At 43.6% G+C, this 13,636-nt stretch overlaps 1 protein-coding gene across 1 annotated transcript in view; it reads left to right on the top strand.

Moving 5' to 3' along the window:
• Positions 1 to 13,636, top strand: part of LOC148052091 (uncharacterized) — a 351,328-nt gene that overhangs the window by 76,964 nt on the left and 260,728 nt on the right. Inside the window, exon 6 of the mRNA XM_087733536.1 lies at positions 140 to 217. Within this exon, the coding sequence (XP_087589662.1) occupies positions 140 to 217 (78 nt within the window). The remainder of the gene's footprint in view (positions 1 to 139; positions 218 to 13,636) is intronic.

The raw sequence follows: 13,636 nt of genomic DNA, 5'->3' as shown, positions 1-13,636 counted from the left end.
CCAAAAGAGCTTACAGTCTAAGCAAAGAAAATAAGTCCCCCGTGAAGGGGAGTGCACACTCAGCACCATAGTTCTCATAAGGATATTGATGAGGCATTTTTTTTCTGCATTCATTGTTCTCCATGACATTGTTTTCCAGACATCTACAGAGGAAAAGAAATAGATTTCAGTGGCTGTTTGGAAGAGCTGCATGTTAAGGGCAAGGATCGCTCCAGAGGTAATCCCTGTCTCTTTTTCATCATGTCAGTACATTGTTGTCAACCTAATGCAAGCTGTTTCTCTGTGGCTCTGCATTCCTAATAGGAACTGACTGTATAAACTCACTGCATATGTGGCTTGACCGGTGATTTCCTAGTAAGACGCCATGAGGAGGAACAACCTCAGTTGCATTTGCAAGGAACTTTTTTGCGGGTAGAGAATTGGAACAAGTGCCTTGTGTGCGATGATTGATACTGCCAGGCGGACAATAATTATGATTTACACTTGATTTCTTTATTCTTGAGGGGAAATCCCAGTTGCCAAGTATGTTAACGATGTATGTAATGGTGTGTTAACGGACACCATTAGTTTGCTGGACAAAACTAAGACCTCTGCCAAAACAAACCTTCTCCAATGGTATATTTTATGGATCAGCAGATTCTGAAATGCTTCAGAGTGGAACTGAATTGCAGGGCACATGCTTCAGGAATGGCTAACAGTTTCCTAACCGCAAGTTTAAAGGTATCTGTTAGTAATTAAATGCACTCAAGCATTTTGTTAATTTCAGCATCGTACAATTTCTCTATGAGGTGCAATAATTGCAGTCCGGAAATAATTTGTTTTAATGTTATGACTAGATTAGTACAGAAAGTAGTCTCAGCTTGTAGCAGCTCATGTTAACTTCCATCACCAGTACCAAGCGGCTTGTCCGTCCTCAGGAATGTGCTCTTAGGCCGAGGCGCGCGGGGAGCCATACCTCCCCAGGTCCTCCCCGGCGCCAACAGGACCCAGTGCCGAGGTTGTGCGAGGTTTGTAGGAGGTGACCGCGATGCACTAGCAGTCGCAGTGAGGGGCCTGGCAGACCCTCTGGCTCAGGGTGATTTCTGAGTGCCGAGGAGGCTCTTGGTTCAGCTGCTTTTGGAGACACTGACAGCAGAGCTGGTCTGCAGGAGCAGCTGAAAAACGCATGCACAGATGGAGTCAGGATGGCTCAGCACTTTTTTAAGGTGTGTCAAGGTCTGGGCTGGTGTGGCAGGCCTTGGGCAGTACCTGAGCGGAGTTAAAAATGCTCGTGGATACAGGTGCACGTTCTCAGTGGGAGCTGCCTGCAGCTTGGCAAGCAGAATTTGCCCTGTGGAGGCAGGCGGTATCACATACTCCCAACCTGCAGTGCTTTCCCTGAGAAAGGCTGATATCAGTTTCCAGTTTGAGTTCTTCTGTATAATCCATGGTTCACAGAAAATTTTGTGGACTGGGACTTGTCTATTTCCAACAAAACTGGTTTAATTCAGATTATGGGGACTTCTGCAGTATCAGACGTGTTGGACAGCAGTGGACAGTAACATCCTGGAAGTGTTGTGCCATAGTATTTGCCCCAGGGTTTGGATCAACAGACAGATGTGAACTTCCTGCAATCTCAGAAACCTCCAAAGCACTTTTTATAAAAACCAAACCATGCAACCCATTTACTCCAGAGCAGAACGTCTAGGCTCTTCTCGTACTTCTTTCTGCTCAGCCGTTCAGCATAGATGTACTCAATAAAGCTCATTAAAGCAGTTTATTGCCTCAGTTATGAACCTTCATGTATTAATACAAGAATTTCAGAGCACAAATATGGATTAAATGAATGGCTGACAAGGCTAGAGTGATCCAGCAGTGATGCTGGTTCTTCCTTTGAAAGGTTTCCATTCATCTGAGACATGATAGTCTAATCTTTGACCGAGACAAGAGTTTTACCTGGATAGTTTCCAGTCATGTTAATGGGAGCTGTGAAAACCCTGTGCATATCAGCAACAGAAGTGGCCCCTTTTTCAAAGGGAATGGTTTTGGTTGTTTCTTAGTGCATTACAATAACCAGCCACCAGACTTAATTGCTTTTTGTACCACTTTCCCTCCCCTCCTCGTATCTTTATCTCTTCATGCCATAAAAATACTGCATTTTAAAATGAAATCAAGAAGACAGAAAACAGAAGAGGCATGTTTTGCATAAAAGAAGAAACGTGTTAGGAATAAAGACTCGAAATGGGCAAACATATTGAAGACATACATGCCTTCCCTCTCCCCCTTTTGCACCCTCACGGGCAAGCAGGCGTGAAGCTGCTCTCGTGTCTTGCCTTGCTGGGAGGGGGCTTGGTTATGCCAGCAAAATCAACCAGCCGTCGTCCCAAGAGAGGGGTCAGGCGGGCTTGGAGCAAAGTGGGAAGTTTTTCCGCCTTCAGCTGTTTTGTGTGGATGTGAGCATGTTCTGGTACTTTTATTGGAGCTGAACACACTGCTGGCACAAGCAGGTGAAATTCCTCTGGCAGAGCCAGAGATGACCCTGGATGGTTTTTAAAGGGAGTGAATTGTTCTCATTGCTCCTGGGAAGGACAGAGAGTTAATCACATTCATCCTCTGTGATGATCCTGCTTAGGACATTCAGTGCATGCTTGTACTGTAATCAGACCTGGGTCAATTTTAAGTGAACTATGGTTGGCACGGGTAATCCAGCACAGATTACACAACTTTCCCATGAAAATGTTCAGGTGTCATGTTGGGGTCTCAAGCTGTTGCAGCTGTGTCTGTGCTGTCCTGCGGTGATGCCAGGGTGGGCAGAGCTGAAGAATGAAGGGCTTTCAGGGAGTCTGACTCCACCTGGGCCTTCTCCTTCTTTTCTTCTTTGCCAAGAAAAATAAAAATATATTCCCCCCACCAATTCTTTAAAAAGGCGGGGGGGAAACTACAGAAAGATTTTAAGTACTTGTTGTTTTTCCTAAGGGGAAAAAAATGCAATGTGGTTTCATTCTAGCCATGCAAATATTTATGTGAGCAAGAGAGAAGCAAGATCAGAGAGAAAAGCTGGGTTTGGTTGTGACACTGGCTTTGGTGTCAGAGACGTGGATTTACTCTTGGCTCTGCCAGAGACTGCCTGTGTAACCTTGAACCGGTCACATTCACCTCTGTGCCCACAGCTGCCCATCTGCTAGAGCTGATGAGAACCCCCTTTTTTTTTGTATTAGCTGCATGGGGCTGGGGCAGCTTCAGGGTAAAAAGGAGCTTTTCAACTCAACAGGAACTTCTAAGCGCTTAGGCGATGTAGTAATAGTGGAAAATTATGGCAATTTGAGCTAGGGAGGGTACCTCCAAAATTTGTACAGTACCGTGCACACTGTGCTTGATTTGCTGGAGTCTTCTAAGTGCTACTGTAATGCAAACAATGGTCTGCATTCAGTAAGTAGCTCCTCAAATTTCCTGGGGATATCCCCAGCAAATCTGTATTTAAATAAGCAATAGTTTCTTAATCCTGGACTGCAAGTTGCTGGGGCAATTTGTACTCAGGGTGAATGCTAAGGTTAGGGAGATGTTGAGATGTATAAAAGAAGCTTGCCATCCAAATTGTTTCCATCTGTTTTCATTATGCCCCACTCCTGCAGAATAAACCAAACGTTTTAGCTTTCAGCTATTTCCTTCTGGACTCTGTAAAGCTACCTGTTCTCAAAAGCATTATTTGGTGTCTTTAAGTGCTTTAGTCTGATGTTTTTACAGTTGTATTCAGCCAGTCAAGAAAACCGCCTGTGAATAGATAAGAAAGGAAGCTGAAAAAAATGGAAAAGCAGTTTGATTAAATAAAAAATCCATTCAGTTTGTATTGTTCAAAGCATAAAACTATTTTGGTAATGCATTTTGGATATGCTAGAACTTCTTGACAGTTGTGTAGTTTTGCACTATCTTTTTTTCCACTTCTCCCCTGCCAAAATTGCCAGGGCCATAGAATTGAGTAAACCATATATCAGCTTGTGCCCAGTTTCCTCCATATTTCTTGTCATATCTCACGGGACACTTCAGCCCAAATGACCCAGAGCAAAGCTCAAACCTGTGTTGCTGAGGCTGTGGGTGACATGTCCACCCCCAGTCCTACCAGAAATGGGTAAAAATTTGAAATCTTTGTTTTTACTTCTTCTGCGAAGATAAATGTCAGTCTCACAGGAACCAACATTTTGCTAAGTATTTTCATGTAGAGGAGTGGTGGAGGGGCAAATTACATCAAAAGTGTTTTAAAGACAGATTTTTGACTTTTGCTCCAAAACCCAAAGCAATTCGTTGTCTGCTGCAGTCATCCTGTACCTTCCTCAGATCTTAAAGACCAGAAAGGATCAGATCTTTCCTCCAGAAAGAAGTTTCTCTGGTAATTGAAAATATTTCTTCCCAGAAGTGAAAATATATTATGCCCTTTCTTTTTAGTTAATCTATTTGCGTTTAGCTCTGAAGAGTGATTTTTATATGCTAGTTGCCCAGTTGCCCAGATGTATATGTTACCTTAAAAGAAAAGTAATTGATTTTTAGCCAAAAGGACAGGAGAAAGGTTAGGAATGTGCAACACAGTTTCTCATAACTTTGGAGGAGGCAGATGTTTCTCTTCTGGTTCTAACCTTCATTTTCTTTGCATGAAGAACGAGTTCTTTAAAACCAAATAAATATCCCTTTGAGAAGAGCATGGTTCCCACTGTTATTCTTTAAATTAACTCTTTTGTAGCTAAGTCAGGGCTTAGCTTGTTGATTTTTATTGCAAAAATAGAACAAAAGAGAGAATATAGTGTAATTTTTTTCTATAAATGCTTTCAATTATTATGATCAAGAACTGGTCAAAGGAGTAACAACAGCAACAACACAAAACCTCTGACATCTGACACAATATGAATTCTCATTACTCATTCTAGGTAGTGTAAATATGACTAAAAATCCTTTTTTCTTGCAATTAAGATTTCATTTAAACTTTCATAATTGCAAACATAGCAGCACATATTTCACATTTATAAAGATAACAGAGAGGCCAGTTGTATCTGCTAGCAGTAACCAACAGCAGACTTTGACTGATGCAGGCAGAAAGGAAAGACCAGGCTGTTATTCATGGTAAAATTGCAAAGGATGGATGTCGCCTGTCCCTCACTGAAATGACTCCTCTGTGCATGTGGGGCATGCCATATGTGTCTTGGTGATGGAGACAGTAGGATGCTATTCATCTCCTTGGGCACTGGGACCAAAATGGCAGGTAGGCTTAGAAAAGTCTCCAACATAGAGAAAAGTGGAAAATGTCTCATTTCAGATTAATATCCTCCCTCTGCTGACACTGGGGATGCCCCTGAGACTAATGTAGTTAATTCCATGCTCCACAGCCCGTTTCCCAGGGAAAAGGACCGAAATGTTTACCAGGGCAGAAAGCCTGGCAGGGGAGAGTATCTGTGTGTGGCTGGGAATGGACACTCTGAGATCTCTAGGGCCTACTGAAGCAAGGCCAGAGGCTGGGGGTCACTGATAAGGTAACCTTGGCCATAGTTTGGATTTAGTCATTTGTCTTCATAGAGTCTGACTGATGAGAAATGTGGACAAAAGCCTTTGTGAAGCTCTGCTTGCCATATGTAGCTGTGCAAGGCTACTGGGGAGGCTGACCTGTTTACCCACCAGGTCTGCGAGAGGCATTTGGTTCCTAAGTTTATAAATCAACATGGTGACCCCTTTCCAGAGGATGGGTGAATGGCTGAGGAATTACAGAAACCAATGTCTGAAGTGTATGTGTGTTTGGCCATGATGGGATCAATGAACTCTACCATCTTCCTCTCATCCCTGCTCCATGCTGAGTGCTGGGCAGTAAGGACTTTCAGAAGTCTCCACTGGGAAATCTTGGGAGGAGAGAGATACGTGAAAAGCAGAGACAGGTAAAAAGTGCCAAGGAGGGGTGAGACAACAGCTGCCTCCAAGGAAGCCTATTGTAGTCAGCCAAGCAGAACTAGTGTGCTAAAAGATGTGCCATTCCTTGCATATGCTGAGTTGTGATGGGAATGTGGGCTAGTCAAAGCAAGATCTAGTGGTGTAATAGTGTATGCAGAGTCGAGACTAAAACCATAACATCCAAGCAAGACCAGACTTTGAGTGGTTCAGCCAGTTGTCTCACAGACCCACTGGCTGCCCTGCTCAGGGAGAGTTGTGTGGGTTGTGATACCCTTCCCAAGAAACCTGTGCTGGTCGAGATTGAGAGAGGAGGGCAAAACTGGAGGTTTTTCCAGAGGAGAAAGAGGGCTTTTCACATTTGAAAATCACAGGTGGCTCTTCAGGGCTGCCCGTGATTTATTGTTTCCACATTGTGTGAGTGGGGTCTCTTAGCCCACCCACACGCAGCCTTTCTTTCCTACAACAAACAGAAGACACAAAACATATGAGTGAATCCCACATGTTCGTACTCAGCTGGCTTCTTCCTCACCTCTGTGATCAGTACGGTCCATCTCCTGCTCAGCTCCATTTTCAGCTGAAGGAACATTTAGTAGAAGAGTACTGAGTCTGCTGGGACTTCTGGGGACATTTATGTGTCCTTGCAGAGACGTGTGGCACAATGGGACAAAGTGGTTTAGTTGCCCATCCAAATGCATCTTTATCCTATCTTTTCTTCTTATAGAAGTGGTTTTCATGATGGTCATAGTTCTGGAGGTTTTAGGATGAACATTTATAGTATTTTCCCCTGCCATCTCACTTTTCCTTCTAGACTCTTCTAAAGGCCCAGTATTTCCTACCTTTGGCAAGATCCTACCAGTTGGCTATCAATCAGCCCTGCTGATCAAGGGGAACCCGGAGCTCAGTTGCTCCATTCTGCTCAGTGTCAGTATTTTGCATCTCGGGCTTTCATGTGCTCTCACCTGAACTTCTGGCATACTCTAGCTGCATGCAAACAGAGGCGTAACTGCCACTTCTGGATGATATTTTTCACTGAGCCACTTGAGAGTGAAGAAGCTTTTTCCTGTTTAGAGCTCAGAGAGCTCAGCCCAGCCATTTCCTTGCTACGGGTTTTGGAAAGGAGCACCATTTACATCCTTCCAAGCACTCCGAAGGCATCTGAGTTCACATCTGACAAATTGGTACAGCTAGATCTGCCTGTTCCTGCCTGCATTCTGCCTGAGTAGGGTTGCTGGATCCAGGCCAGATCCAGTGCTGTGTAAAAGAGTGGATTAGCGCACGCTTGATTTCACTCTACCAAGGTATGCGGCTTCTGGCCTGAAGCTGCTGTGCATCCGTAGAATAGACATCAGGTCTTTGTTGGTTTACACGTGTCCTAAGTAAAGCCAATTTGGAGTCCTTATGCTCCAGTATAGGGGGATGATCGGCCTGTTCCTCACATGATTAGCAAAAGGCCAGGCACAAAGTTTGGGTTCCTGCTCCAGTTATCTTGAAGGCAATTTTCTATGCACAAAGTTATACTGCTCTAGCAGAAGAGAGAGGATGGTTACATCTAAGGCTTTTGCACATGGATGCGCCTGTGTCTGTTTAAACCTGAGTAATTTCTGGCTGGTTTACATCAATACATTTACAGAAAGCACTAATCCTGTATAGCCAGTGTTAAGTGTCCGTGCATGTGTTAAACCAGAGTTTGCATTAGCTTACCCAGGGCATTTTTCTGAGTGCTTTGTAAGGCGACTGGTGCAATAGAGCTAGGCAGGAAAGCTGAAAGGGTGTCTAGTTCTGGGTTTGTTTTACACACTGAGTCTTTCCAGAGAACATATTTCTAAGGCCCAGTGCCATATACTGAAATGCCTTACATGACCTCTTCTGAAAAAGGGGAGGTGGTCTGGTTTCTCAGAGCTGCTATCAAGATATTGTACTCCATAATCTTACCATGAAAAGCTCTCCATCTGCTCTTATATTGCCATCATATATGTTTGATGCTGCTGTGAGGCAGTGACAACTTCCATTTTCCTTCAGACCCCAGGAAAAATTTCTGTGGAATTTAGGAGAACATCTGATAAACCTTTGGGTGTTGCCACAACCTAAGCAAAAAAGGGCATCCTTCTTGCTCAGCAGAGAGGAACATTTCTTATAAAGTCACTTTTGTACAACTCCACCAATCTAGTTCAGTTTCATCCTAAATGATATTTCTATTTAAGAGAGTATTGCTGATGCTGAATAGGTATAGGGTGTTCTGGAATTGGAGGAAGTTCTTTAGCATATAAATATCTTATTAAACCTCAGCACACATCTCTTAGCAAGCAAAAAAGTCGATGCCCCAAGATCTGAAAAAGCATTCTGTTGTAGGGGGAAGGATATTATATGCAATAAATCATATGGAACTATTTATCAGCAATCACTTCTTTAACTTTTCCACAGTCTTCAGTTTCAAAGAACATTTTGAAGTGACTGAAGTTTGTACAGAGCAGTTTATTTAAAAAATTATTTTAGGAAAATTACCTCAGGGTTGATTGTGTATTTATGAAGGGTTTCTCTTTTCTTTTTTTTAAATATTAACATAATGTAAGAAAATGGCTTTATTAAGAACAGTGGAAAAATGTGTAGAGAAACAGAAAAGATTTTGTGGCAGACAGTCTGCAATGGGAAAAGTTTTGCTTGTCATGCATTCACAAATGACAAAGTCAGTGGAAAGACCCTGATTTCAATGGGCTTTGGATTAGGCTCTTTACCAGTGTGGGATTGTTCACTGCAGAACCTTGAGTTGTTTCTGGTGATGTCTACATCCCCTCAGTGAATGTATTTAGATTTTTCTATTTTTCTCCTCTGCTATCATCACTGATTATTTTTATTAACCTCATTTACCTACCTTATTCTCCTTGCTTGTTGCCTTCTCCTTAACCTGAATCCTGTCCTGATTTTTAGTTAAAAAATTAAGAAGACTTAAAAAAGTTAAGAAATTAAAATACTGGGGATTGAAACAAACAAATGGTTTTTACCCTACAACAATTGCTGCATGCTCTCTTGCAAATCCACATTGACCAATTCATGTTCCTGACATTGTTCATTCCTGGAACAGTTATGGTCTGCTGCAGTTTAATTATGGTGTCTTTCAGTACACAACACAGCGTGGTGCTTATAGTGATGCCTTAGTGATTTTCTAAATCATGAAATAAATCTGATGATTGATTGATTGTGTGTATTTGGTATGTGGTTTACAATCGACTGCATTATGACTTTTCCCAGTGTGGTCAGTCTTTTTATGGAGAGTCCACAGGTTGGAGTAGAACTAGCTTTTTGCTGTAGATTGTTGTGGGCTTTATGGTTGTTTTTTTTTAAAATAAAACTCAGCATTTTCCACATACTTGGCATCTGTCTGAACCATGCTGGTTCTCCATGGGCTTAGCTTGGGGTCTCCAAAGATGAGCTCAAGTGTGAAGGCTGCATGAGCTGTACTGGCAGGGGCCATGCTCCTGGAAGGTAGGCTTCATGTCATGGCCTCAGCAAAGTGCTGTATGAAGCCTGCTGACTGCCCTTAGAGCTGGGAAGGCAGCAGGGAAGAGGTATCTGCTCAGGTCAGTGCACATGCAGGGTTGGAAGGGCACATAGGAACCCTGGACATGCTGGGATGTCAAGGTGCAGTTTGGATTCCATATAGACAGACAGGGCCCTTTCCCAGGCATCCATGACTGATGAAAGGGAAATTGTTTGCAGTGACTTGGAATGGATTAAGTAGACAAAATATGAATGTTTGAATAAAGTAGTAGCCACAGCTCTTGTGTAGACAGTAAACAATGGTTTATTGACAGTAAACCCTTGCTCTTATGGTAAAATGTCTTGAATCACTTATTTCCTGAAAGGCTCATGCAGGGTGTCTTTGGTCACTCACACATGTTTTGTACTTTATCTCAAATCAAAACATCCTGATTTCCAGTCTCTGGAACACATTACTTGTCCATGCTTCCCCTGTTTGAATAAAAGGTGGCAATCCTGGCTGTACACTCATCGAGGCTGTTTTAGGTAGCATCTATGAGTTAAGAAAAAGCAGTGGAGAGATGAGACCCTAGGATTTGTGCAGCAGAAAACATCCTTGGGCTGGGCTTGACAAAAGGGAGTTGTGCTGGTGGATAGCTCTTCTTAGTCCCCGTCTGCTTAGACTTTGATGTGATTGCTGTGAAGGAATAGAGTGTTTTATCTCTCAGGCAGGAGCCTCCAGTCTCTTACATGGCCTAGTTAAGCTTCCATGGCTTGAAGAGCTTCCCTGAAGGTTTCCATTGTGTCACACCACTGCAAAGGGGAGCCAACTTGAGTTTCTTCACAGTAGGCCTGTCTGGGTGTGCTGCAGGTATTCACCTCTGTGTCGGCTTGGTGAGTACAGAAGGGTTGCCTGGTGGGTGACCGTGTGCTACTGGTTGGTGTTGAACCATCAAAATCTTCTGAGATTCAGTCTTTGCTCTGGTCTAGAAATTGCTGTTCGGGTTCAAGAAGGCCACTGTTGGCTCAGATGAGTCCTGATAAGTGTTCGGTCTGTCTGTTACCTTCCATGAGCCCCAAAGTTTAAAATAAAATCCTTGAACAAGCCTTAAGTCCATCTAATATACTGGATAGAGGCGACTGGTCAGAATTCTGCAGGACAGAGCATCAGCTGATATCCACTGACTCCTCAGTACAGCTACAACAGTTAGCCCCGTCTAGGACTGTAGCTGTGTACCATCTTCTCAAAGGCATGTCTCACCTGCATCTTTCTCAGGCAAGCTGCAGGAGACATCAGGGAAATTGTTAGCTGCCAAAAATAGAGGGACAAGATTCTTCCTCTGTTCATATTTTATGATGGGTCCCCAGTAGCAGATCCCAAAGTTGCAACAGGTGGACAAGGACTTCTTGGGAGGATAATTTGCCTGCCTCATCATCAGTATCTGGAGGAAAGATAAGGGAATTCAGGTTAAATCCAGGACTAAACAAGCAATGGCAGCAACCATGATTGCCTCATATGTCAAATACTCTCTTTTTCCCCTGCAGTACATTGAACTGCATAACTTATTTTCTAGATGGTCTGTTAATAGATATAAACCCATTCCCCACACCATAGGGCGAGGTATCTGTAACTAGAGTATTTATTTAGGGTCATTTGGTTCTGAGGCGATGCTGAGGCATCTTGTTCTGGCTGAAGATGAGCTCACTGAAGAGGTTACTGGCTCCCAGCCACATCCACCTGATCTCTACCTGCCCCACCCTCAAATGTGCAGATGTAGCTGCATAGGTACTTGCTCTCTACTCTGATACTGTCAAAATGAGTCAGAAAAAATCATTCTACTAGAAGTAGTTGAGGGATCTGGTCGTTTTGGCAGCATTGGCTTTAGGAGTGATTGCACAATCAGTTGTGCTGGCAGATCTGATGGGAGGGCAGAGGAGTAACCAGGCACGTATTGAGAATAAACCCAGGCGAACAGAACTCACTTGCTTCTACCCATGCAAAGACAGATGTGTGAAGGAGACAAACATGGGCTGTGAGCACACTAGGCGCTCCCTGGAGTGGGTGACCATTGCTCTGTGGTACCCAGCCATGCACTGACTCCTGTGGCCTGTGCACGGGTAGAACATCCATCTTCCATAGCACAGCAAAATGACCTAAATTACTTCCCCTGGGCTGCAAAGACGTGCATATCAGCCTTTCTTGCAGAAAGGGTCATTCAGGGCAACTTGCTCATCTGTGAGGCAGTGCTGCGTGGCCCCAACACAGGTGCTGTACTGGTGCCCCCTGCAGTGACGGAGCTCGGCTCAGCCCGCTTGTTAGGAGGAGAGCCCAGGACAGAGGTGGGGAGCTGGAGGGCTGGACTGGGCTGGCAAAAAGTGGTGTGCAGTGGGGAAGGCAGCGGGAAGGGACCAGAGAGTGGGGGCTGCCTTGGCTCTTCCTCTTTGGAAATTAATCCCTTCATCGAAGCCTTGACTGTGGTCCTGAATAGCCCAAAGGCTGGACTGGTCACTTCAAAAGTCTATCTTGCACCCCTCAGCATTCAAAGGACCCAAATTTGTGATATTTCCAGATTTCTTCTTCCAATGAGGGACTTGCTGTGACCCTCTCTCAAGGGCCCTGGCCTCAGGAGGTGAAGATTGCTGAGCACTGTGTCAGCTGTATCCGAAGTGGTTTTTGTTTAACGGTCTCTGCTGCTGTTTATATTTTCTAATGCGCTGCGGCTGGCATTTGTTGCCATTAAAACTTCATTTGTTTGGAGGATCTTTTCAACAAACTGAAATCCAATAAATCATGAGTAAAATATTTATTATTTCAACTGGATAAGAAGGGGAGGGGGAAGTGGACCAATTTGTATTCCTTCAGCAGCATGTTAAATGGGAGACCACGGGAGTGTGTTAGCCACAGGACTTTGTCCCCAGAAGAACAATTAGTTGGCTGGACAGGACCAGTGGAGTGACAGCTTCATATTTGGAAGCAGAAGTGGAGCTGAAATACTCTGAGTACTCCAGCTTTATCCTGTCTACCCATGTAATCACATCCACAGATGATGGTAGTGAGCTCAGGACTTCTGGATTAAAACTGTCAAAAATAGAAGCCTCTAATGCCTGAGCTAGAAATCCTGGGCTAATAAACTGGTCCCACTTATGTTGGTGGCAAAGCTGCTATTGTTTGAGGTCAGGATTTCACTCCAGGTCTGTTTTAGTTCACAGACAGTAGCAGACTCCAAACTCTTCATCCTGCTGTAGGGTATGTTACACTAGCTTGTGGTGGGACAAATGACATGGAGATCTGGAGCAGGATGTGAAAAATGTCATCACAAACATCATTACATTAGAGCTGTGTGGCTTTATTTATTTGTTGAATAGTGAGCTCAATTAAAAATAATGTGGGGTTTAGGGCTGTTCATGTACTTTTGCGTTCAGCCAGTGGCTTGGCTGAAAATGCAGAGGGAAATAGGGGAAAGTCAGTCTGTGATTTCAACATTTCAAATACGGAATGCATTGCCTGTTCACTTGGAAATTATGTTTAGTTTTTAATGTGACATTTTATTCAATGCCAGAAGCACAAAAAAATTTTGCTTTTGGACTGACCTGAACTGAAATGATTCTGAAATCTGTCCATGGGACTAAGGCAAAATCTCTGCATTGTCCAGTTAAGCTCTGAGAACAGGTGTGAAGTGTGCATCCAAACGATTAGGAGATGTAGCAGGCTCCGTAAGAAACTCGATGTATATATCTAGTATTTCTATGGAGAACTGATATATATGTATAACTATGACAGAATCTGTCTTCTCAGTGAGGAAGATGCCCTTCTGCACCTGTAAACCAGACCCTGGCTGTAAGCAGTTCCAAAATATTCATACAAAGATTTGGCCTCAAAGTTTTACGTTAAATCCAATTCCCTCATCCTGCATGACAGTTTCTACCCCACACAGTCCTAAAAGCCATCGCCTTCACTATTAAGGCCTCTAGATGCTACTATAATACCATAAAAATGTAGGATCCTAGATAAAATAAGTTAGCGTCTCATCTGTCAAAAACAGGACGTGCGGCAACCCTTCCCAGTGAGTCATCTGTTCAGCATTCTCAAGTCTTTGAGACCTCTGCACTCACCAGGGAGCTCTGACATTTACCAGTGTTATCTTTCTTATTTCAGTTTTGGCACCTTTTTCCTTTCCTCAGGGACCGTACTGGGCAAAAAACACATGAAATGAGCAGCAGACATCATCTCTCATTTTTCTGAAAGGTTACTGGGCTT

This window comes from Nipponia nippon, unplaced genomic scaffold, assembly GCF_047370975.1.
Source record: "Nipponia nippon isolate SJK-2023a ecotype South Korea unplaced genomic scaffold, ASM4737097v1 scaffold_5, whole genome shotgun sequence".
NCBI classification, from domain to species: Eukaryota; Metazoa; Chordata; class Aves; order Pelecaniformes; family Threskiornithidae; genus Nipponia; species Nipponia nippon.
The sequence above is the reverse complement of the archived record's forward strand: the minus strand, read 5'-3'. Positions and strand labels throughout refer to the sequence as shown.